This window comes from Artemia sp. Qi Xiang Cuo, chromosome 11 (assembly GCF_049724085.1).
Source record: "Artemia sp. Qi Xiang Cuo chromosome 11, ASM4972408v1, whole genome shotgun sequence".
Lineage (NCBI taxonomy): Eukaryota > Metazoa > Arthropoda > Branchiopoda > Anostraca > Artemiidae > Artemia > Artemia sp. Qi Xiang Cuo.
The window spans coordinates 26,868,102-26,894,750 of NC_142804.1; the positions used below are offsets into that span (position 1 = coordinate 26,868,102).

General features: G+C 37.5%; 1 protein-coding gene across 1 annotated transcript in view; it reads left to right on the plus strand.

Moving 5' to 3' along the window:
- The first annotated feature begins 1,515 nt into the window (after positions 1-1,515).
- Positions 1,516-26,649, plus strand: part of LOC148946821 (uncharacterized) — a 65,056-nt gene continuing 39,922 nt past the window's right edge. The window contains exons 1-2 of the mRNA XM_089096436.1: positions 1,516-1,671; positions 18,556-18,728. Of these exons, the coding sequence (XP_088952562.1) occupies positions 1,520-1,671; positions 18,556-18,728 (325 nt within the window). The 5' untranslated portion in view covers positions 1,516-1,519. The remainder of the gene's footprint in view (positions 1,672-18,555; positions 18,729-26,649) is intronic.

Consider the following 26,649-nt stretch of genomic DNA (forward strand, 5'->3'; position numbering starts at 1 on the left):
CTTAATGATTGAACGCATAATATATTGAAGGAATTGACCTTTTTGCCAGGAATTCTTACCATTTAAGTTTTTGTTTCATTCGGTGTGTAAAATTTAAGTTCTTTTCTTTTTTTTATCTGAGAATTGTACTTGTCATACCACCTTTTATCCTCAAACGTATTCGTCCAGCACTCCCCACACAGTTATCATTTTAGTCCTTTCACCCGTGTAATACTTTCAGTGGGTGTAAAATTTTAAAGTGCAGTTTTAGGATCTTTTTACAGTTTTGCAAAGCTGTTAGTGAGGCGAAAAATTTCTTACGTAAAATATAGTCTGCTCAAATTCGGGATAGCCAAATAAATCTGTTTAAATATTTAGGCCTATACTCACAATTTCTAATGCTTGAAAAATTAGTAACTCTCTATGAAGACTAATTCTGAGATAGAAACAAAAGAATTTAAAGAAATTGTGGTATAATTTATTTCTTCTTAAGACAAATCTCTAAATCCATTCTTCTTATTATAAGAAATGAACCAACCCCTCCCCCTCCTAATGAGAAAAAATTTACTATACACTATGTACAAGGTCGGAGAATAGAGGTTTTAAACGGAAGTAACCCCAAAAATATTATTCATAAGAAAATTTACATTACAGCTGAAAGTAAAAATTTGTTTATTAGGCTCATATTGTTTTCTTGTGAACTTTTACATTATTTTCGACCTTATTTATCACGAACTGTTGGTTATTAGTGTCAAATAATGTTAATGTGAAGAAAAAGAATAAGTGATTTTTTTTATAATTTGTAGCTTATAGATATCATGTCCAGGCCTTAGAAGGGCTGATATAAAAATGAGAGTGCACTAAGTATTATATTTGGAACATGGATGGCCGCAGGACTGACGGGAGGGTTGGGGGTTAATCGGTGATTATATAGTGATTATGAGGTAACCAAAATAAAGGAAAGCATAGTAGAAACAACCAATGAAAAAAAATGTATGTTCCCAATGGGCATTTTCCGCAGGGGGGGGGGGTTGGCTATTTTCCGAGGGTATTTTTAGCGGGGGTACTTTCCACGGAGGTACTTTCCACAGGTGGTATACTTTCCGTGGGGAGTATTTTAATAATGAATTACTGAGATTAATGACTTAATGAAAAATTGATACTGGTATTTACATTTCACATGTGTTCACTTTTTTTTAATTTGAAAATAATTTTGAAATTTTTGCCGCAATATCAGCAATAAGCCTTTTCAGCTATGGGTTCCAATCCACTGCTCTGGCTCTAAAACCTACTCTGCGAAACGTTTGATTTACTATGCGGATCCAAGGCCTACTTGAGCCTGAAAACGAAGCTAAAACATTTTGGCTCCTAAATTTTGACAATAAAATTTCATTTTGTTTTTTTCTCCGAAAAATCCCCGAATCTTGTACCCGAAAACTCCCCGAATTCTTAAGACTTGTCCCCGAATTTTAATATTTGAGAGTGGAAACCCTGATTAGGAGTAACTTTCCTCTAGCGTCAGATTTGAAATTTGACTTGCATGACACACTTCAAGATGGAATCTTATAAATTAAGGGCTCATTGTCAAGGCCACTCGGGTGACGTTCGCAGTGTTGATGTTCAGAGGCTGGGGAATGATGAATCATTTGCCTCTGGATCACGGGATAAATATATGAGGATATGGAAATTAGGGTAGGCTATACTTTCAAATAAGCAGTGGGCCTAACCTTAGCTTTATCTAAATAGAACTAAGCGAGTAGAGCTAGTCTATTTAAATGAAAAAAAAAATCAATAATGGATCCAGAGCCTAAATTTTAGGTAAATTTGCAGGTGGTTCAATAATTTAGCTAGGATGAAAGTGAATACATCATTTGATGCCTTTTTTATGCTCTTTAGTAATTCAATAATTGATTCTGTCACAAATTGTATCTTGAGCCCTTAAAAGGGCCTTGAAGGTATCTTATTGGAATCATGAAAGAGCATAAAAAAGCATAAAATGATGTTTTCACTTTCATCCTAGCTAAATTATAGGCTATGGTCCACTACAAAGTTACCATGAAGTTTACCCACCCTACCCCCTAATGTGCAAATATAGGCTATACTCTGAAGTGGAATATACCCTGAATTGCCAATGGCAAAGTTTCGAATTGCAAAATTCAGTGCTATTTTTGTAAACTATGGTTGAAAAACTTGAAACAATAGGAAAATAGTTTATATTTGTGCTGCCCAATAAATGAGGTTTGAATTGTTATAAATAACTATTCTTGGAATATAGGCCTATTACTTATGAACAACTTATTTATAAACTAGTGATATGTTTTTAACCACTTTTCAATAACTTAACTAGGCCTACTGTGGATAACTTCTCTGTGTGGTTACAAAAATGAAATACCTTTGGGGCCCCTTTAAGGGCTCAAGATGCGATTTGCAACAGAAGGAATTTTTGAATCATGAAAGAGCATAAAAAAGGCACCAAATGATGTATTCACTTTCATCCTAGCTAAATTATTGTGTCACCTGCAAACTTACAAATTTTATTGATAGATAGTCTTTAAGGTATCTAGCTCTATCTCCTCTCTCTTCAAATGATGCTTGCCCCTGATAAATTTGGATAGGCTGTTCTTTTTGGTATAAAGGGCTAGGCACACATAGCTGATTTTGGGAACCAATTTCAGCAAGGGTGTATTCCACATTGAGTGATTATAATTAATGATGCGAACAGGCAGGGCTTAGTGATGTTTTTTGGTGATTAATCATCATTAATTTACAATAATCATTAAATACAATTAATTACATGCCTAAAGCTCTAAAGCCCTAGTACATTCCTTGTCTAGAATGTAATTAATGATGATTAATCACAAAAAAATGTCACTAAGCCCCATCTCTTAGCATTATTAATTATAATCACTCAATGTGGAATACACCCTCATGGGCACCCATATGCTGAATTCCAGGGGGGGGCAAACTTCATCTAATTGCTACTTTTAATGCTATATAATGGAAATCTCAGGACAAAAATATAAAAATAAGGCAGCATCATTCAGCCAGGGGGGCAAGAGCCCCCCCCCCCATATGGGTGCCCATGTACACCCTTGCTGAATTGGTTCCCAAAATCAGCCACATGGCCCTAGCTCTTAAGAGCAAAACATCAAGCTAGGCTATATATCTGCAGTACAAATAAGGGTAACTGCACCAAGATTCCTCCCTTGGAAAAAAACACACTTTAAATATAAAAAAGGATAAATTTGCAGTTTTCAACAAAATTTAGCTATTCTGTGAGGAAATTTTAACAGGCCATATCACTTGATGTCTTTTTTATCCTCTTGCATCATTCAATAATTGCTTCAGGGGGTAACAACATTTTGAGCCCTTAATTTGACCTCAATAGGTAAAACAGTTCAACACATTCCTAAACTTTTGGTTAATAGCCTCTGAGCTGTTTTGAGCCCTTTTAGGGCTAAAAATGTAACATCCTCTAGAAGCAATTATTCCAGGAGAATTTCATCCTAGGCTAGCAAAATTATTTTGTCAGCTAAAAATTATTTTATTTTAGAATAGCCTATTTTTCAAGAATATTTATTTAGAATAATAGTATGAAATCTACTGCAGCATGTTCAACTGTAAGCAGACAGATAGCCTACTATGCTAATCTGGACGATAAATTGTAATCTTTTTGAAGTCAGCCTATAAGCCAGAAGTCAGCCAGAATATAAAACCTAGGTCACAACCTGTAAACAAAAACACATATAAGAAAAGAGAAACACTTAATACTAGAGAATATGACATCTGCTTTCTTTCACAAAAAGGAACAATGTACTCAGAGATTGAGTCTTGAGGGTGGCTTGGCATCCACTTCTGGTGGTTGGGATGAGCTGTTGTTCTGTCATGTCTCTAGCCTCTTGGACCTGGATGACAGGGGATGCATTCCATCTCCATTGGTGGGACATGACAATGTGTTGGCTCAAGTGAGTGTGCTTGCTGTGGAGTGGCAACAGAGGGTTGTACAAGGGGGCTGGCTTTCTTGTTTTTATGCTCTTGTATCTGTCAGACTAGACAGAGTGGTATAGTCTTCCATAGTCTCTTGTAAATGTCTCCTGTTGTGGTGGTATCTTTTCTTGCTTGGCATTTTGATTGTATACAACCTTGGTTTCTCTGACTTCTTGATAACAGTTGCCTTTTCCCAGGTACTGTTTTCAACCTGGAGTCACACAGACTGGCTGACTTGCAAGTCTTTTTGGGTTTTGGTGTGACTGTCATAATATAATTTCTGGTTTGTCCTTTCTTTTTCTCTGGAATGCTGGAATTGTGCATAGGGGATAATTCTTGGTCTGAGGTGCTCAACAGTGCATGTTAGGGTAGACCCTCAGATTCCTACTCATGAGAAGCTGAGCTGGAAATGCCAGGCCATCTATCAGCACATTCTTATATTCAAGCAAGCCAAGCAACAATTCTTCTTTAGACTTGCAAGTTTTCTTAATCAGAGCTTTTGCAATTCCAACAGCCATTTCTGCAAGGCCATTTGACCATGGGTGGTATGGGCTAGAAGTCATTATCTTTATGCCTCAGTCCTCTCCAAATTTCTTAACTGTTTTGGTGCTAAATTGGGATCCATTATCTGTCATCATAAGGTGTAAAATGCCATGTCTTGCAAAGTGGCACTTCAGGTAATCTATTACATGGACAGATAGTGCAGTTAGGCCCAGATTGTTGATTTTGATGAATGTACTGTAGTAGTCCACTGTTACCATGTGAAACTTGTTGTTCTTGTCAAAGAGGTCAACTCCCACATGTTCCCATGGGTAGGTAGGGATCTCATGCTGCAGAAGTGGCTCTTTTTGGTTGCATCTTTGGTATGTACAGCAAGCATCACAGTTTTTGATGAATTCCTTGACAGAATGGTTCATGCCAGGCCAGTTTACTATGGAGCAGGCTCTTTGCTTTGTTTTATCCATGCCAAGGTTTGAGGCATGGAGATTGGTCAAGATCAATTTTTGCATTGTCTGTGGTATGACCAACCAATCATCTTTCATTATGATGTCTTCTACTACAGTTAGTTGGTCTCTGACAAAACAGAATTTGGCTGCTGCAGCTGGTTGCTGGCCAGCTCTTTTCAATGCATTCCCACATGGCAGTAAGCTCTGGATCAACATAGATTTCTTGCTTTAACTGTGAAAGCTTTTCACTGCTGATCAGAAGTAATCTCATCACTGAGTGGACATGGCATTTGAGGGTGGTCTGCATTTCTTGGTCTTTTGTCTTGATGTGTAAGTGGGAGAGAGTGTCAGCTAGGGGAATGTCTTTGCCTGGTCGGAATATGGTGTTGTAGTTGTACTGCTGGATCATGAGGAGCATCCTTTGTAACCTTGGGGATGATTTGCTGTTGGGTCTGTTTAGGAGCGTTTCTAGGGGCTTGTGATTGGTGATGATGATAAATGGACATCCATACAGGTATTGATGGAAATGGTTACAGCCAAACACTATTGTGTAGAGCTCCTTCTCAATTTGGGAGTATTTTTTCTTGGTATCAGTCAGTGTTGGGGTTCCAACCCCTGTTTCCTTTCCTTTCAGATAAATGACCTGTTTTCGTTTTCTTAGTTACATTTGCTTATAGTATAATTTCAAAAGACAGGTTAAATTCCATTACTAAGCGATAGTGGTTTTGCAATAGGTAAGCTGTGAACCAAGTTTATTTTTTACTTCCTGGTTTGGGAGTCATTGAAAGATACATCTAAGAGTTAGAATTGGGTTTGAATGGGGATGTAGCTGATTGGCTGTGCCAAGTGGAGGTCCACCCATATGAACAGTTGTGTAAAGATTATTATTATTTTTTAGTCTGCATTTTGACCCCAATTGGGAAAGGATATTTCTATTGTTATATGTGACTCTTTTGGAAGAATACAAGTAAGGTATTTTCTACAAACTGTGTACTATTTTCCATAACCCAGGCAGGGTAGGAATAGAGCTACAAGGTACTGTCATTATTATATTGACAGGGAGGTTTGTTACCTCCAGGGAGAGAATTAAGAGATTTTCTAGCTGTAACCCAAGGCGGGTACATTTGGCTTTAGAAAGTGGCCATTTGACCACTTGATCACGTTATCATACCCTGGGACAGGGTATACTGTAAATAGGGTAGTACCAAACCCGATATTTGCAGAACCGTTGGGGTAGGAGCGGGAATCTCACTAACATTTGGGCCGGCAAGGGGTTCTCCCCTTTGAGTAAGTGGCATAGCAGCCTTTTTTGCGCCATTTTTGCATCAATAAGTGGTGACACCCGTACTTACACCCCAATAAGGGGTGGCAGCAAGAACAGGAATTATTAACAGCGTTGATAATAAAAGAACTCCGCGTTTCTGAAGAGACAAGTAATTTAGCCTACAAAAGTAGCCTATTGTGGTTACAGAGGCTATATATAAAAAAGAAATATTTTATCTGAGCTGTGCCTAGTCGGATAATAATATGTAACAAAATTTAAGAATCAATAGATCACGCGAATAATTAATTTGTAAGACAAGGGAGGCTGCACCGCCCACACAGGACCCACGTAGAATCAGCAAATTAAAGGGAAACAATTTTTCACGAAAGGATAAAAAGAGACATTGATAAAAGGATTTTCATTTGGATGGAAGACGTTAAGTAAACCTTGAAATAATGGCGGACAAACGAAGAATTCAAACAAGGTCTACCACGGTAAAACAAAAATCGGATTCAGACACACAATTGTATGCGACTCCCGCTGGAAATACCCTAAAAAAAACACCATCACATAGAACCATATATCACTCAACAGGTGAAATAGACATTTCTGGGACGTTTGAAGAGGAAATCTTCAAAACAAAATCAGTAATAGAGCAATCCCCAGTACAAACCAGAGAAGAAGAGAAAAGTCTAAAACAAATGCAGAAAGAATTACTCACAGATAGAGAAACCCAAACAAAAGAAACAGTGGTGATAATACATGAGGAATAATCATTACATGAAAGAACGGGTAAAAGAAAACAAACTCACCCTTCAGAGAAGATACAAAAAGTAGGAGAGTTTCGGGCAGAAGAAAATATAATACAACGAACAGAGTCAGACAACGAATTAAGAGAATATAAAGACAATGAAATTCAGAGAAGGCCAAGTAGCAGGAGTAGTAGAAGTTCAATTTCCAGAAGGAGCTCACGAAAAAGCACTCAAATGAATATGACACAACAACTTTTAAATTTCATAGAGAATGAAAGATTAGCCAGATTACAAAAAGAGGAGGAAGATAGAAAAGAAAGAGAGAAAAATAGACAAGAAAGAGGACGAAAGGAGGAGGAAGATGGAAAAGAAAGAGAGAAAGATAGACAAGAAAGAGAACAAAAGGAAGATGCGTTAGAATAGCCAGAGAACGAAAGGAGGAGGAAGATAAAGAACAAAGAGAAAGAGATAGAGTAGCCAAAGAAAAAAAGGAGGAGGCAGACAGAGAGGAAAGAAAATACATAATGGAAATGATTGCAGGGAGGAATTACCAGGAGCCTCAGAAATCGTCTACAATAGAGATAATGCAGGGAGTAAACTCAACCAATGAAAGAAAATGAAGATGTACATTTATACATATACAATTTTGAAAAAACAGTGGAATTAAGCAGATTACCAAGAGAAAATTGGGTGACAAGAATACGGCCCCTCCTTAACTACAAAGCACAAATTGCATATAAAGTATTACCAATGGACTAGGCCTACTCAAAAGATTTTGAAAAACTAAAGCAAACCATTTTTGAAAAATTTCAACTCTTCCCCGAGCACTTTCAAAGAAGGTGTAGAGGAAAAAGAAAACGAGACAACGAAACTTATAAAGAACACGGGTACGAATTGAAAGATATGTGTTTAAAATGGCTAGAGTTATAAAACTATACAATGCTACAAAACCTGGAAGAAATAAAAGATTAGAGAAATTAAAGAGTGGATAAAACAGAAATTGGACAAGTGATATATAATACCTATAAGAGTCTAAAAATTTGCTTAAAAGAGAAAAACCAGCACAAAATTAAAAATAGATCCAAGAAGGCAGTCAGTCACCCTTAAATTTGAAAGGAGGTGTTCTCACAAAGACCAAAGTTAGGAGGAAATGATAGGAAAGAATACCCATAGACGGAAAATAAAAAGAATGCTAGCCAAATGTGGCAAACACAAGGAGAAGTAACATGCTACCTCTCTAACTTGGGCGGCCAATATAGCACCAATTACCCAAATAAAGACGGTAGAAAATACGGCCAAAAACAGGAACAGTATGACGTTACCTGTTATATCTGTAATAAACGAGGACATTATGCCTCAGATTGCTGTAGCGCGAAAAAAAATTACGACAATAATTCCTGAACAAGGGACGATAGGGCAAACGGAAGACAGGACAATCCGAGAAACGATCGATCCCGAGAGAATTGGAAAAAAGTCTCAAACGTATAAGAGAACCGCATGGGTTAAAAGCCCTGATAATATGAAAACTTGCGCATTTGCAGAATCACACAAAGTACGTGGCGAACTAAATGGTAAATTGGTAGAAATAGCTATTGATTCCTGCAGCGACCAAACCTATGTACGGGAAGACTTGATTAAGAAAACTGACATAAATGACAAAAATAAAGTGGCATTGCTATGCTACTATGGAGCAGAACATAAATGTCCGACAGCTCAGGTCATAATAGAATTAGCCAATAAAGAGGGAAATACGGTTAAAAAAGAATTAAAAGTAGGGGTTGTACCTACTCTTGCAGTAGACGTTTTATTAGGGGGAAATTTCGGAAATATCGAAAACTTTCTTGCACTAAAAGCAACCTCCATGATAAAAAGAGTAAATGCGGTGACACGAAGTCAAGAAAAAAATAAAAGGGAGGCTGTGCCGCCCACTAATGAAAATGATGATCAGAATATACAAAACCCATTTCAATTCAACGACGAGATGTTCATAAAAAATGCGAAACTAAAAAAACTGAAATGCCAAAAAAGGGCAGACAAAAAGGAATATAACCATAAACAAGAGAAATTATTGACCATAGAAAGAGAAGCAGAGGAAACCAAAGATTAACTAACAGAAATACTAGGGGTAACCGCCGAAAAATTGGTAGAAATACAAACAAATGATAGAGGGTGCATAAAAACAAAAGTAGCATTAACTAATCAAAAGAATCAACAGTCTTAACAGTTTTCCAGTAATGATTATTTGCTTTACAAAATACTGGAGGCTGGGGAAAACCCTAGAAATTTATAATTTTTGGTACCACATGAACTAAAGAAAGCGGTAATAAAGTTGGCTCACTCAAGCCCAACGGGGGGACACCTAGGATCCCAAAGAAGCAGAGAGAGAGTCTTGCAGCATTTTTGGTGGAAAGGATTAAAAAAAGATATTATCAACTTTTGTAAAAGATGCAAAGATTGTCAATTAGTCGTATACAAAAAACCAAATGAGCAAGTTCCAGTGCAAAAAATACTCATTTTTGGCAAACCGTTTGAGATAATTTCAATAAAAATTGTAGGCGCACTTCCAGAATCTAATACAGGAAACAGATTCATTCTAGTTATTAATGATCTGGATCCGAGCTACCCGGAAGCTATCCCAATACGAACAGTAAAATCACCAAATATAGCAGAAGAATTAGCGAAATATGTCTCACGTCACGGGATCCTGAAGGAAATTTTAAGAGATAATGGAACCAAATTTATATCGACATACATCCGAAAATCATATGAAATCCTAGGCAATGAGCAAGTGTTAACTACTCCGTTCCATACTCAGGCAAATGGAGTGACAAAGAGATTTACCAGAGCTCTAATGAGCAAGTTGAGACGTTGTGTAAAATACGATGTAAATCAATGGGACAAAATGCTCCCTTATGTTCTTTTTGTATATAGGGAAACTACACCAAGCTAAAGGTTTTTCACCTTTTGAATTACTATATGGGACAAACCTGAGGGGGGTGATAGACATTTTAAAGGAATCATGGGAGAACAAGGAGCAAAATGAAGAAACCGTGATAACCCACTTGCTATCGCTGCGAGAAAAACTTCATAAATACCATGAAATTGCCAAGTAAGCGCAGGGAGAATACGCAAAAAACAAAATATGGTACGATAAATCCGCCCGAATGCACGAATTTACGGAAGGGGATGAAGTCCTCATATTGCTACCAGACGTACATAATAAATTGGAAGTAAGATGGAAAGGACCATTTAAGGTGAAAAAGAAAATGAATGATGTAAATTGTATGATAGAATTAGACAGAGCAAGTAAAAAGAAAGAATTTTATCATGTGAATTTACTGAGGAAATTTAAAAGGGAGAATGAAAGGGGAAACCACAAAGATCCGTAGAAGCGCTGCCTCATGATTTCGACCTCAGAAAATGACTAGGTAAGTGCCTTTGGGTACAATAGACCCGGCGGAAACACAGATAAATGCCATTGAAAGAGTTTCGTCGGAAACACATCTGAGCCAAGCTCAGAAAGACCAATTAAAACATTTATTCACGGAATTTGCAGACGTATTAACAGACCGAATCGGAAAAACAAAAGATGTGGTACATAAAATACCAGTAAAAAACAACAAACCAATAAAATAATACCTGTACAGAATACCAGAAGCTAAAAGGAAAGAAATGAAAAAAGAAATAGACCGAATGCCTGATTTAGGGATTATAGAGCCATCAAATTCAGAATATGCAGCGCCAGTCGTATTAGTCCCAAAGAAGGATGGCTCCATTTGGTTTTACGTAGACTATAGAGAACTGAATGATATTTCCGAATCAGACACGTACCCAATTCCAAGAATGGATGAAATTCTAGAGTCAGTTGGCTCCGCAAAATTTATATCAATTTTAGACTTGAGAAGGGGATATTGGCAAGTAAAGATGCACCCAGAAGATTCAGCAAAAACAGCTTTTATTGCGCCTTTTGGATTATACCAGTTTAGGTATATGCCTTTGCGACTAAAAGGGGCAACAGCAACATTCCAAAGACTAGTAGATTGTATCTTAAAATCTTTACCATATACAAGAGCCTACTTGCATGACATTATATCATTTTGAAACTCGTTCAATGAGCATATAACTCATATGGAACAAGTATTGGCCGGGCCGAGGAGAGCAGGATTAACTCTGAATGTAGAAAAATATAAATTGGTACAGTCATATACAGAACACCTGGGACACGAAATAGGACACGAGATCATAATCCCATTAAGGGAAAAAACAGAAAAATTTAAAAACGCAGAAGTTCCAAATACAAAGAAAAAAATTCGGTCATTTTTGGGGTTGGCAGGGTATTACCAAAAATTCATACCAAATTTTAAAACGATTGCTACACCTTTGACGGAGTTAACAAGGAAAGGGGTCGTAGACCCCGTTAAATGGTCGGAAATTGAACAAAATGCATTCGACACGCTGAAAGATGCTCTTTGTAGCGAAAGGATACTGAGAAATCCAGATTTTTCCTTACCATTTGTGCTACAAACTGAAATTTCAGATTACGGATTAGGGGCAGTTTTATCCCAAAATTTTGAAGATGGGGAACATCCAATCATATTTATATCCATAAAATTGTCAAAAGCAGAATTAAATTATAGCACGATTGAAAAAGAATGTCTTGCGATAATATACGCAGTCAAAAAACTCGACTATTATGTATATGGACGAAAATTTACAATAGTGACAGATCACAACCCATTGAAATGGCTAAATATAATGTAGCCAGATAACGAATTCGAAATAAAATCAAGACCGGGGACAGATAACGGGAACGCTGACGGCATGTCCAGATTGGAATAAAGATATATGTAAATAGAAAAAAATAAAAAAAATAAAATGTTGGACGGGATGTGCCTTGAAAACATAAATAATATGGAGAAAAATAAAATGTTGGATGGGCTGTGCCTCGAAAACATAGACAATAAGGGGGAAAAAGAGGCCAAAGACCCATGGGGAATAAAAGGAGATGGTTACAAAATAGAGATGAATGACCTACAACGGGTTGGGGGAATGTTGGGAGATATGGAATGTTGAGTCAGATTGGAAAAAATTGGAAAGGAATCTGATATTGATCGGATCAACTCAAAAGAGGGTTTGTTCCTTTGTGAGGGGGAAGAATCCTTTGGTGAAGATCCCCTGCAGGGAGTCGCAAAAGATAGTCCTTTTTCTCAATGCACAACTGACGGACAAGTATTGATTCCCTTACCGAGATTTTGCCTCTCTGATCTGGAGTCCTTGGGGAATACTATCTCTCAGTCACTTCAAACTTCACCCAAACCTTTGCCTAGTAACTCTATTCATAGCTGTTATTCTTCATGGGAATCGACAAGTAATTCCAGCAAATTGTATTCAGTGGGAGATGTATCCAAGTTTCATTTTCAATTAGCAGCAACGTATATTCTTTGTTTGATTATTCCAGGGGAAGAAACCCAGAAAAAAGACAAGCAGTGGTTTACAAAAAATTTTTAGTTCAGTTTCATTACCCCCACCTTTTTCCCAGGCCCGGGTGTTGTCGGCCTTGTAATATCAGAAGTTAAGCCAATAGCCAAATTACTTTTTGAGGGATATGGAGGGTTGCTTCAACGGATGAACTATAAGAGGCTAGTGCAGTTAATTTTTCATAATGGCTGACATCACCATATGTGCCAGAACTGATTCTCTGCTCCTCTCAAATGTAAATTCGTGAGAGCGAGAAAATTTGTTGTTTTGAAGTGTGTTGCGCACAATCATTATCTACGAATCTTGAAGATTTCAACTTTCAAATTTTAGTGCGGATGCTATGCGATTTAGACCATGGTGGTCCTACAGTAGGAACGTGTCGAGGGCGACCGATCCAGAGCCAAACGGTGGAAGAGAGAAGGCAAATGGATTTTGTAAAGTTGAAGTTAAGTGTTTATGTTTGTAAGGGTGGACCAAGGTAGCGCGTGGGCGGTCATTTATCTTACGGAGGGAGGTGTTGGGGTTCCAACCCCTCTTTCTTTTCCTTTCAGATAAATGACCTGTTTTCGTTTTCTTAATTGCATTTGCGTATAGTTTAATTTCAAACGACAGGTTAAATTCCGTTACTAAGTGATAGTGGTTTTGCTATAGGTAAGCTGTGAACCAAGTTTATTTTTTACTTCCTGGTTTGGGAGTGATTGAAAGATAAATCTAAGAGTTAGAATTGGGTTTGAATGAGGATGTAGCTGATTGGCTGGGCCAAGCGGAGGTCCACCCATATGAACATTTGTGTAAAAATTATTATTATTTTTTAGTCTGCGTTTTGACCCCGATTGGGGAAGGATATTTCTATTGTTATACGTGACCCTTTTGGAAGAATACAAGTAAGGTATTTTCTACAAACTGTGTACTAGTTTCCGTAACCCAGGCAGGGTAGGAATAGATCTACGAGGTACCGTCATTATTATATTGACAGGGAGGTTTGTTTCCTCCAAGGAGATAGTTAAGAGATTTTCTAGCCGTAACCCAAGGCGGGTATATTTGGCTTTAGAAAGTGGCTATTTGACCACTCGATCACGATATCATACCCTGGGACAGGGTATACTGTAAATAGGGTAGTACCAAACCCGATATTTTTCAGAACCGTTGGGGTAAGAGCGGGAATCTCACTAACATTTGGGCCGACAAGGGGTTCTCCCCTTCGAGTAAGTGGCATAGCAACCTTTTTGCGCCATTTTTGCATCAATAAGTCGCGAAACCCGTACTTACACCCCAATAGTCAGTAATTTAGATGCAAATGATACTGCTGAGAACTTCTGAATCAGCACTGCTCCCCAACTGGACATTGAAGTGTTGACTTGCAACTTGATGGACTGTTCAGCAGGGTCAAAGAATGCCACATTTTGACAAATGGAGTCTTTAATCTTCTGGAGAGTGGTTTCATGTGTTGCCATCCCCTCAAACAGTTCTTGTTTGCCAAGTGTTTGAAGACGCTTGTTCAGGTTGGGTTTGTAGCAAGACAGATAATTCATCATACCCAGGAGCGTTTGTAGCTGCTTGTGACTAGTTGGAGAAGGCGTTTCTCAGATGGCTTGGACCTTGTTTGGGTTGGGGTGTATTCCTTTGTCAGACATTATGTTACCAAAGTAAGGGATAGCAGTGGCCTTTAAGATGCACTTGTCTTTATTGAATTTAACACTTTTTTCTCTGGCTTGAATGAGGGTGTTTCTGAGGCTTTTGCAGTGCTCAGCAGCAGATGTTCCTGATTCAATCATATCATCTACAATGACTGAAAATTTTTCAAGCGTTTTGAAAGCCTCTTCTATCTGTCTCTGAAACTTGTCTTGTGCTGAGACTAGACTGAAAGGCATTCTTTTGAACTTATAATGGCCATATGGCATGTTGAATGTCATTAGTTTGGCTGATTTGGGTTGAAGGCACAGTGACCAGTACCCATTCCTTGCGTCAAGCTTTGAGAATGATGTAGCACCAGTGTGTTTCTGCACACCTTCTTCAAATGTGGTCATGGGGCGATGAGGTCATTTTATGGCCTTGTTTAAATTGCGGGGGTCAATACACACTTGAAGTGTACCATCCACTTTTTGCACCACTACTGCAGAGTTTACCCACTCCATGGGCTTGGTCACTTTTTCCATAATTCCCAGCATTTCCATTCTACCAAGTTCCTTTTTGAACTGTGATTGGATTGCTGCGGGTATCTACTTTATGGGCTTGATAGAGGGATGTGCTTCTTATTTTAGCTGTATTTTGCAGTCTCCTTCTAGCTTTCCAACCCCTTCAAACAGATAATCAAATTCTTCAAACAGTTTGTTGAATTTGTCTTGCACAGTGAAGATCAACTTGATTAAATTCACCTTTTGGCTTGCAGCAAATCCAAGTATTGGTGTGGGTGCTGTCTCAACAGCATAGAAGTCTATGGATTGTTCTTTACTGCCCTTGTAGGAGCATTGGATCTGGATTGTTCCCAGTATTGGAGTCTTTTGTCCACATAAACTTTTAAGGATGTGGGTTGAACCTTGGCAGCTGGTGTGAGTTTTGCTGCATGCTGTTGAGTGATAATGCTTGCTTGAGCTCCAGTGTTGATTTTGAAATGCACATGGAACTGGTTCTTGAGACACACAGGAGCATATGGCTGATTGTCACTGCTATTCATCAGAACGTCATGGATGAACAGTTCATCATTGCCTCTGTTGCTGCCTTGGGATCTGATGTTGTTTATGGTTTTTGAACCACTCCAACAAACACAGGCAAAGTGGTTGGATTTCCCACATTTGCTGCAAACTTTGCCTCTTTCCAGGCAATTATGACTTAGGCTCTATTCATCCCCACAAAAGAAGCACTCTGAACTTACAAGCCTTGACTGCATCTACCTTATAGGGCGTCTTGAGTTTCTCCTGATGGCATCAATTTCTTGCTTTATTGGTTCACTGTGGTTAGCGGGTTCTGCCAACATTGTTCTAAGTTGTGCCTGGGTCTCTGTATATGCGCGTGCTATTTGTACCAATTCAGATAAGGTAAGGTTTGGTCCTGAGTGCGGAAGTTTTTCTTGTATTTTTTCAGGTTTAGCTCCACAGATAAGTCTATCTTACACCATTTCATCACTGATTGTTGCTGGGTATGCACAATCACACACCAGGATCTTTAACTGAGTGACATATTGTTCTATTGCCTCTCCATTCAACTGGTCACACTTGTGAAAGACATAGCAAAAAAAGATAGCATTTGCCTTTGGATTAAAATGTTTGCCAAGCTTTGTCAGGTAGGTTTCAATTTTGTCTTTTTCTGCTTCTGTGAGCATCATACTGAAAATGTCTCTTCCCTTCTCTCCCAGCTAGATGAGAAGGTAGGCAAATTGCACTTTTTCCTTTTTTCTGCTCAAAGAACCATTGAAAATCAGTTGGGCATGGTTTTTGAACTTTGACCATGCTTCCTTGAGGTTGGGAGTGTCCCAATTCAGCTCATGATAGGGAGTTCCAATATCCATCATGACACCATGTAATCTTTTGAAGCCAGGTATCAAGTTGGGCAATTTAATATAAAGCCCAGGTCACAACCTGTAAACAAAAACACATAGAAGAAAAGAGAAACACTTAATACTAGAGAATGTGACAAAATAAGGCCAAAATATTCCAGCAAAATAGACTATAGATCATGTAGGCCTACTTACATCTACAACATTATAAAGATGGGGGTTCACTTAAGCATATAAACAAGAGACTCAGTCTTTGTAGTATTAGTGGTATTATCAGTTTTTCTAGTATTAAAGTTCAAATTAATAAGCAGTACATTGTCTTTGTAAATCAAACTAACATTGCAATATAAAATCTATCTTTAATTATCCTGGTCATTACCTTAAATTGCAGCTTGGAGCAAATTTAAGGATTTTCATCATATTGGTTTTAAGCATGTTAGACATAATATTACTGAGGTTTGAACCTTGTCTAGGTTTAGTAATAAAGTAGACAGGTCTAATGAAAAGATCCTCCTGAAATTTCAGCCTAGCATGACTATGGATGTACCAGTAGGAAAACAACATAACATATGAGGTATAACACCAAAATCAAGCTGACTAAACCCTTTAATTTATCTACTGGCTCAAATGCTGTGTGTATATTCCCACTTCCTAAGTATATTGGACTACCAGAGTTCTCAGCTTTTCTTCAGATGTGCTAGAGTAGGCATTGAGCAAATCTATAATTTAGGGGATTACAGAAACTAAACCATCTATAATCTAGCAGGTACTCACATGTTAGTTCAGGCAGGATAAAACTCTCCGGAATCTTACTTAAGACACTAGAAACAGTAAAAGGGTGGCAACTGTAACAAAAATTTGTCACCCTTAAAAAAAAAATGTGTTAATGCACCAGAACAAAATAAATTAGGTATTCAACCTGTGTCATTACGAATTTCTGTTAAAAGACTTAGATAATCCATTAGTAGTGCACTTTTGCTTTTGAAGGTGCTGGGCTGTGATGCCATCTAGACTGGGAATTTTAAGACACTTCAAAAGCTGTATTACATGCACAATGGCACTTTCAGAAATAATAAGTATGTTATGCTTATGTAAAAGAGGGTCAAGCCTATTTTTAACATTGTGTCACATCCAATTTATAAATCTAAATTTGTAGAACAACACAGATCAGAATTATGGTAAAACTATTGCTCTTTGGGAATACCAATACTCACTTTATTGTAACTGCTCTAAACATTTCTGTACTTTTCTGCTTCAAGTTCAAGTCTTCAAGAGCCTTAGCAGAGACATGTTCAGATTCCCAAGCTTTAAGGTCACTGATGCAATTGGCATACTACTTTTTGTCCTCCTTAAAAGCTGAAATAGAAAACCAGACCTTAGCCTATCACAATGATGCAATATATAATACATATTTCAATGTATTTTAGCTGTGCTTATGCTGGGATTATGGCTCCAACAAAGTTTGTGGGTGTTTTTTTTACTTCAATAGCCAGGAGGCAGGCTAACCTCCAACGCTTTATGGTTTGAACAGTTTTGGTAAAATATATATCAAATCTAATGTTTTCATTTAAATCATAGTGTAAAAGTTGGAATGTAAGTTTAATTTAATTTAACATCTCACTACATTTATTTTGGTAGAGAATCATATCAACCTTTTGCACTCCACGGTAGTATAGCACTGCAGGGGACTTGTCCTATTATTAGGCCAACAACTGATTGTAAATGACAAACTGAGGTGATTGCTGAATATATGCTCAAAATTTGTAACTTAAGATACAAGAGTGAAATTAGAGACAACGCAAATTTTATTAGAGATACATTGCAAATTATGAATATATGTAAAGACATTTCCTTTTTTTTCACAAACCACATTGCTTGTTAGACATGAGTGCACAAGATCTGATAGTTTTCTGTTTTTGGTTAGTTTGAACTGGAAATCATGACAGGTTATATAATGAGTATTACAAGCAAAGAAAAAGTTTGGAAACTATGTAGAATTCTAATGGCTCCATTTTCTTTAGAGGTAGGTTCTTATCATAAAGTATAAAGTTCCACCACTAGGTGGTTCCAAACCTGTGTTGAGCAAAACTGCATAATGAAAAGCAAAACATTTGAAATTAATTCAGGAATAATAACTGTTATTTATGCTCACAGTAAAAGTTAACTGCAAAAACAATTTTTCAGTTATTTTGAAAATAGGTTGACTTACTTACTTAGACCTAGATGCTCCAATGCCTAGTGGTATATAGGACAGCAATGGCTAATCTCCACATCAGACAATCCTGAGCCAGAGACCACAGCTCACTGAGGGATGATTATAATACTCTTACCTCAACTTCAAAGGAACAACCAATGGTGATTTATAAAATAGGTTGAAATGCTGATGTCTCTTTTTTCTTTTCTTTTTTAATTTCTCAAGCACTAGTGGGGCACTGAAACATCACAGAGAGCTGATTCAGAGCTCATTTGAAAGCTAATGCTTACATTTGCCTGCTTCATATAAATCTATATTGACAACACCCATGACAATGGGCTCTTTGGACAAGTGTAAGCTCCTAGCGCCTGTGGAAGGCTGTATTTGTTTTGTGATAACCTCTTATGTTAATCAATATGACTGAGTTCAAAAACTATAGCTTTTAACTCAATTTTTTTTAGTGATAATTCCATCAACCGCACTTTCCAATCTGAGCTGCACCAAAAATACATAGGAGCTGTGGTTTGGACTTCAAGTGACAATGTGGCAACTGCTTGTCAGGATGGATTTGTGAGGATATTTACAGAGTCAGAAGAAATACCTTTTCAAACATTTAAAGCACACTCTGAAAATGGTAAGAATGAGTAGGACTACATTTTGTATTGGTTTCAGCATAGGAAGTAACCCTTGTTGAATTGGTTTGCCATGTGTTCTTGTCACAAAATGTGTTAAAGGTAATTCTTGGTAACAACAAGATACGTGATATAAGTTATGAGTGGAGGAATCAAGCAGATTAATGGGGTAAAGTTGAGGACTGGAAAATATGACAATGAAGCATCTTTGTGTGGAGGATATTTTTGTTTAGTAATTTATACAAAACGGTAATTCAAAGTAGAAAATATGCTTGATTTGGTAAAAAAGTTTTAGCAGTATTGATAGCCATTGCACTAACTTCATTAATGGGATATAGTAATTTTTTTTGTAGTTTTTTTTTTACAATAATAATTTCTTGTGTCCGCGGCTGTATTTTGTTGGCTCTGTTAACAGTCGAATGTTATTGCTCCTAAATTGATTAAACCATCAGAGTGGCTGCCTGTATTCTAGTTACCAATCATAGCAGGGAGGTTGATTGGTCATTCCACACTAATCAAACTGATTTTAAGCATGATCCTTGCAATCATCCAAGATTCTTGCCAAATTTTATAATAGCAATATGTACATATATTTCATAAAATTCTATTAGATTTCATTAGATAAGTAAAATTGTTCAATATATTTTGCTGCCTCATTTAAATGTAATTATAAATTTGGGTCAAATTGATTTAATTTTAATTTGGTATTGGTTATCAGCATGTACACCTAACTCTTTCTTCTGCCATAAGAAAGAGCCTGGCTGAGGAGACTTCTATTTATGTATGTGCATTGGATTCTTCTATTACCTTTGGCAGTGGCAACCTTTTTTTTATTATTCTGCTTCTTCCGTTTTGGAATGATAATTCTTTCCTCCGTACTGATAAATTAGGACCTTTCTTCGTCTGTGCTTGTTCTGGGGTGAGGGAGGACTTGTGTCACCTAGTGTGTTGAAAATATGTCTTTTGGATATTTTAGATAATATTAGACTAACTTATTTTATTGAGCTTATGGATGTTCTTATTTGCTTTATGCTTATGATCTTCTACTGCTATACAAAATAAGCAAGATCTTTTGGTCATGGTTCAAAAGTTTTTCCGTCTTTTATCTAAGATTGGTATTTTTTTATCGTTAATAAAAGTGATACTCCTCTGGTATGTCCCAATTCGCGATTTTTTAGTAGACGTGCCATGGGTAGGATGCACTCTATTTTTTAGAATCTTTCTGTCCTCTAACTATTTTTTTGTTTTCCTTTTTAAGAAAGAATAATACTAAGTAAATTTGGTTATTTTACTCCAGATATTGTGAAATTTTACTTTACCTTCCGCCCTTTGGGGTAAAATAATTCCTAAATTTTATAATCCAGATGTAAAAGCAAAGTTGACCATGCTCCACAGAAAGTTTTCAGTTTCAGCATTCTTCCGATTTTTGCAAAATCATGATTTAATTTGTTGTTTTTATTTATCGAAATATATTTCAGTTTATTTTTTTCTCAATTATTTCGTGGGTGTCATAACTTTTGTGTGTCTTATGTGGGTTGCAAATACATTTCTTATTGTTATTATTCTAAAAAAAAAATATACACAATTAGAACACTAACCATAAGTTAAACTCATCTTTATAGATTTGAAACTTGGCTTTCTGCTGCTTTTGCTGCAGAATTATAAATTAAGCCAGCAAAAAGATCCTGGGACCAATAAAATGGATTAATTAGCATGACTTTTTCTTCACTAAAATAAAATAATGCATTTAAAAGTGTGGCAAATGAATATAGGCTACCAATAAAACCGTACAAGGCTGGCAAAGGACATATCCTAGGCAGCTCAGTCGTATAAGGACTTGTCGTATAAGCATCCGAGGGGACTTATTCGATTAGAAATTGAAAGTTCTAATGCCCTTTTTAAGAGTCAAAAGGGATTGGAGGGCACCCCCCGCCCTCCCATGCCCTTCTTAGTTGCCCCCCTCCAATCCTAATCAAATTTTGAGATACCCATTTTGTTCAAGATAGTCGAAAGGTTAAATAAAATAATTGAGTCTTCAGTTATGACTTGATCCCCAACAGTCCCTGGGACAGGGGCTCTAAATGCTCATTGTTTACCTATAGGTTATATTTTTGGAATTGTATCTGGGGGCGTATTTGCAGTATCTCAGGAATGGTCTCAGGTATCTGGGGGCGTATTTGCAATATCTCAGGAATGGTTTAAGGCATTTGGTTGAAACTCTCAGGGAATACTGAGGGAGATATTGAAATAAACAAAAAGACACGATGTGAATCCAGGTTGTCAAAAGGGCGTATCTGCAATGTTTCGTAAACAGTTAAAGGTATTGAGTTGAAATATTCAGGGAATGTTGAGGGGGATGTTCAGCCCAATCAAAAGACGTTGTATGCATCCAGGCTGTCAAAAGGGCGTATATGCACTATCTCAGGAATGACTAAGGATATTAATTTGAAACTTACAGGGAATCTTAAGGGGAATATTGAACTTAATCAAAAGACACTATGCGCACCTAGACTTTTAAGGTGTATTTGCGATATCTCAAGAACGGCTACAGGCTTGTCATTTCATCAAAACCTGGGGGAGGAATGTTTAGCCACATACCCATCATTTCATCAAAACGTCTCATTAGCGGTGGAAATCCCAGTTCTATCTCTGTTTAGTGACAGCCTGGTACTCTAAACACAGATAAAATCCATGCTGTTTTTTAATTCCCATGAAACTCTATTTCTGTAAACTTCAAAAAAGATAAATGGATTAATTAGTAGGGAAACAAATTAAACAAGGGGGTAGCATTTCCTAATTTAGAGTAGAATAACGGCCAATTACCTGTGTTTTTGGGGCCATTTATCTCTTCTCTATTGGCTACGACAGGCAGAGTCCTGAGCCCTTTGTTACCATAAGCCGTATGTACATATATTTTTACATGTTTCACAGTGCTTAACAATCTCTCATTCGTCACAGAAGTCACCGGAAGATTAAGAGTCATATAAGTAGTTTTAATAAGTTTGCTGAAGGCATTTGGAAACTTGGAAAGCATGGACCTAAGTTTGATAATACTGGACCTGTAAATTGGCATCGATTGAAGATCCAGTGATTATGGGCTCAGCGCAGACAAACTTTTGCAAAGGTCACTATTTCCCGTGAAACGCGCGTCAATTTCGCCGATGAGTCGATGAAGAATGAAGTTGACCAACTTCGTCACTCTGATGGTCTGCACTACTGTCAGCATTCTTTCTTCTTGCTGAGTAAAGAGCAAAGTAGTCCAAAAGGCTCTGAGGAGGCATGTCTTGCCTTGGTCGCTGAGAGGTGTTCGTCGGCTGGTATTCTCATATAATACACTGTTGCGTTTGCTTAACTGACTGAAGCAAGCCAACATTGTCTGTTTGACAGTCCAGCAAGCTTTTCTTAATTGCTTGGATCAGTTGAAGAGGTTTCAAGTCGTCAGTTTTCGGATCTTGTGGCTCACATGAAGCCGAAAGTATCTTTCAAAGTAGTTTGTCCATCACAACCAAGCAACACTAAAACGGTATGGTAAAAATTTGATCGCTTAAACCTTTAGCCTCAGCTGCTGTTACAGAAATGGTTAGTTGTTCAGAAAGCACATCAAGAACTTGAGCGATTGATTCATTTGTAGTTTTATCTTGCAAACAGACATATACCAGTAGCACCATCGACTGTCTACTAGCCTCTTCAACTTTAGAGTCTTCAGCTAAAGTTCTTTTTTAGCTCTGATAAACAACTCAAGGCGCATAGAACTTTCTGTTAAGAACGCATAAAGTAACTGCTCCACTTAAAAAAATTAGTCAATTTGTTGGTTTGGTTGATCGTTTGGATCAGGACTAAATTTATCTTCTTTAAGTGGCAATGGATGTAGACTGCTTGTGGTTCATTCTTCTGCCTTACTTTGGCATGTAATTCATTGACTCCTCACTCATCAACGAAAGTTTATCATAATACTGAGTAACGCATCAACCCTGATTTGTTTTTTTCTGAAGAATCAGTTCATTAATGGCTATGGTTTATGGTGCATAGAACTTTGTGTTAAGAACACGTAAAGTAACTGCACCACTTGAAAAAATTCAAGAATTTGTTGGTTTCCCTTTATCGTTTGGATCAGGACTAAATTCATCTTCTTTAAGTGGCAATGGATGTAGACTGCTTGTGGTTCATTCTTCTGCCTGACTTTGGCCTGTAATCTATTGACTGCTCACTCAACAGCAAAAATTGATCATAATACTGAGAAACGCATCAACCCTGACTTGTTTTTTCTGAAAAATAAGTTCATCAATGACTATGGTTTAATGAGTGGGTATCTAGTTTTTCCATATGGTAGAGTTCAAGGAGTATTTCCTATTGGAAATTATCAAGTCTAAGACAAAGCTTAGCTATTTTGTTTTTAGAAATGGCTTTGGGATTCATCAACAAAAAGTGACCAAAAAGAGGCCAATTTGCTTAGTGATAGACATTCGGATTGAAAAAGAAACCTTTTCAACAATCTGATTTTGTAATTTTGGGGATTTGTAACGGCCATATCTATGTTTCAACCTCTTTCATTGCTGATGATCCTTTAAACCCATCAGCTCAAGCAGCTCAAGGAAATTTGTCTTTTGGTTTGTGTTAGGACTTTCATCATCAAAATGCTAAGCCCTGCGTTGCTAGAAATGTGGTTAACAGTATGAGTAATCGAATATGTCTCGATTTCTGCGACCTCTGTCTTTCTCTGGCTTGCACTTTGACTAGCAACCGAAAAAACAGACCCTTATGTCACTCTGTTTAAGTTTTACCATGCTGTCGTTGTGGTGGGTGCCAACCTCATGTTATGTAATTATAGTTTTTACGTTTTTCTATCGCCTTAGGCCTATTTCATTATGCACGAAAGGAATTTTGCCTGCAGATCCTGTCTTCATCAAAGTGGCAGGAACTGAAACAAAATACCTTGTATGCTGACGTGGAATATTCAAGCAAAGAAAACTTTAAGACTAAAGTTTGGCGGTATTTTTGGGGTAATGGATACACGCCCACATCATCTGTTTCAGTTCTGGTGGTCGAGCAGTTGTCCTGGCAGAAGCTGGAGCGAAATTTAATTTATTCGTTCATTTTTAAACAACCTAATTGATGGTAAATTTTGTAAACAAATACACACAGGCACTAGACAGGCCACTCGTTTATAAAATTTTGGTAGGATACATCTTGTAGGGCACAGAAGCTACCCCCCCCCCATCCCTTCCGGGCTTTTACCTATATAAACGCTTTTAGCTATTTGAGAAAAAAATATTTAGCGACAAATCCAGCAGAAGTCGACGTTCAGTGAAAATAAGGGGAAATTTACAGATTGCAACCCTTCTCCAAAAACTAAAACGTAATAAAATCAGTAAGAGCTATAAGCTCATAGGAAAATCAAATTGCAATCAGCCTTGAGGTATGGATTGCTAATTCCTCTTATATAAACTACTTTAGGTCTAAAACTATGTTTATCTGCTTTCGCTACTGCACTAATTCAACAGCATTTATTTGCTGCCTTTAAATTATCATTCTGGACAAAAGTTACCATTCAGTTAAGATTTTAACTAATAATTCTAGCTCAAAGTGCCCAAGATAATAGTGAAAAAAGTCCTAATCTCACCTAAAAGCTTTTTTGTTATGCCTTTCGCGTACATGTATACGCACTCTGGAATGGTAGTTTTTATTGGTTATATTATTGCTCTTTCACTACTTCCTCTCCTTTTTCTTTTATTTTTTCCCTTACTCGTGCTCTAAAATATTGCCTACTAAGGAGCATCATTTCCCCATTTCCTTTGAGGTAAGGCGACAAAAACGTACCTTAACCCTTTCAGGCACGAATTATGAAATCGTCAGAAAATTCCGTTTTTTTTACGTTTCCTATGTCCCTGGGCTTACAAACCGACAAATATTGAACTAAAAAAAAATTATAATAACTATGAAATGAAATATAAGGTGGTGTCTGGTTAGTGGTGTTCGGCTTTGAGTTTGGGTAGAGACCACTTTGACACATGTGCAGAAAAAAACTCACTTCTGGTGAAAGAAACTAAAGCAGTTCTTCGTGTAATTCATGCACAATGGAACTTTACAAACTGAGCACTGCCATTTTGTGCGATGGGGCTCAATCTTTGTACTACATTGAGCACATCTTCTTGAAGTACCCTGAACAGGTAAGTGCTTTGATTGATCCAATCTCTTTTCTGGAGGAACGTAAGGCTTGAATTTGGGGATAACTTCCAATTTTCTGGATGGCCGACCTCTCTCACCCTTGCACGAACAACTTCCAACCAAACCAGTGACAATGCGACATCTAAAGTCCTTCAACCTCATCTTGTTAGCATCTGGTATAGTGGACAACTTGACCAAGACAAAGGCATTGATCGTTGTAATGTCGATGAAATGCCACAGTAGGTGGTGCCACCACTCTCTGCTTTTTCTGTCAATCCCATAGAGAGACTTCAACACATCAGATTTGTCGACGCAGCCCATAAGCTTGTTGTACTCGACGACCGCGTTTGGGCATGGAACTTGGGTAACAGATCCACCTTTCTCCTTCCTACCGATCTGTGTCAATTCTCATCATTTATGGATCGTCAAAAGAAGTTGTATACATCGTTCGTCCTTCCAGCGTACACAGTGGATTCCATCTGAACTCACAGCGTAGTCCGAATCACCTTGTTTTAGCTCTTTTTCGGCTTTTAGTTTGGGTAGACCTTTACGGTTTGCACGAACTGTACTACAACGGTAGAGATCGTTGTTCTTAAATTTTTTCATGAGGTTTATTGAACTGAAGAAATTGTCAAAATAAATGTTATAGTTTTTGCCTTCCAATCCCTTGGTAAGATCTATAACTACTCGTTCTACAAGTCCGAACTCGGTAGTGTCAGCTAACTCCCCGGTGTATACTTGAAAATCACAAACAAAACCGTGCATGTGTGCTCTGACCCAGATCTTGTTGCCTCGTTTTATGGGCTTCATAGGCATATACTGTTTGAAAGTAATGCGTCCTTTGAATTTGAACATGCTTTTGTCGATGGCCTGCTCTTTGGTAGGCTTGTAAGTCCTTTTAAAGCTTGAGCGTAGTTTGTCACTCAGAGGTCTGATCTTGTAGAGTTTGTCATAGTTATCACTTCCTTTCCGTGGTAAGATCAAACTGTCATTGAGATGAGCGTGAGCAAGAATCCAGTTGAAACGGCTTATACTCATCAGCCCAGAGATGTAAGTATCTCTGAGTTCATCGTGACTTCACCTAAAATCTCGATAAGATGGTACTGCCTTGACACCTATAAGCATATTTATTGCTAAAAAAAAAACTTTCATTTCATCTCGATTAATTGGGGTGAACGAAATACTTTTCTGAGTAGCTTGTAAGTTTGTTTGAAATACGATGTGGTCAATCTGATCAAGATCAAACAGCTCGAGGAAAAAATCAACTGGGATATGTAAAGTTTGTATCCCAATAGGCCCCATGGACTCAGTGAAGGGCTCGACATCTTTGACTTCGAATGTCTTATTCCACTTTTTCTTTATATATCCAAGAGGAAGAGAATCTTCGTTGCTTCTTGCTTCTGGCTGGTCGTTTGGTTCCGTTGCTCCATCCACTTGATTGTCTGTTTCGTCATCACTGGATGATAGCTTTCCAGCAAATAAGTTTCTCAATGATTCGGTATTTGAAACCGGAAGGTCCAGTAGCCAATAATCAGCATCATCCTCTGATGACATGTCAAGTTCGGATTCTGGATTTGAAGGTAATTCATCAAATAACTTTGAGATATCCTGTGTCCACAAAGGACGGCGTGCCATAACGATTTACCTGAAAAGGAGAAAATTTAATTTAAGATTTTAGATGCTAGACCGAGTTCTATGGAAATCGCTTGAGTTTCATGCAAAACTTTGAAGGTTTTGTTACTTTGCATTATTTTTTGT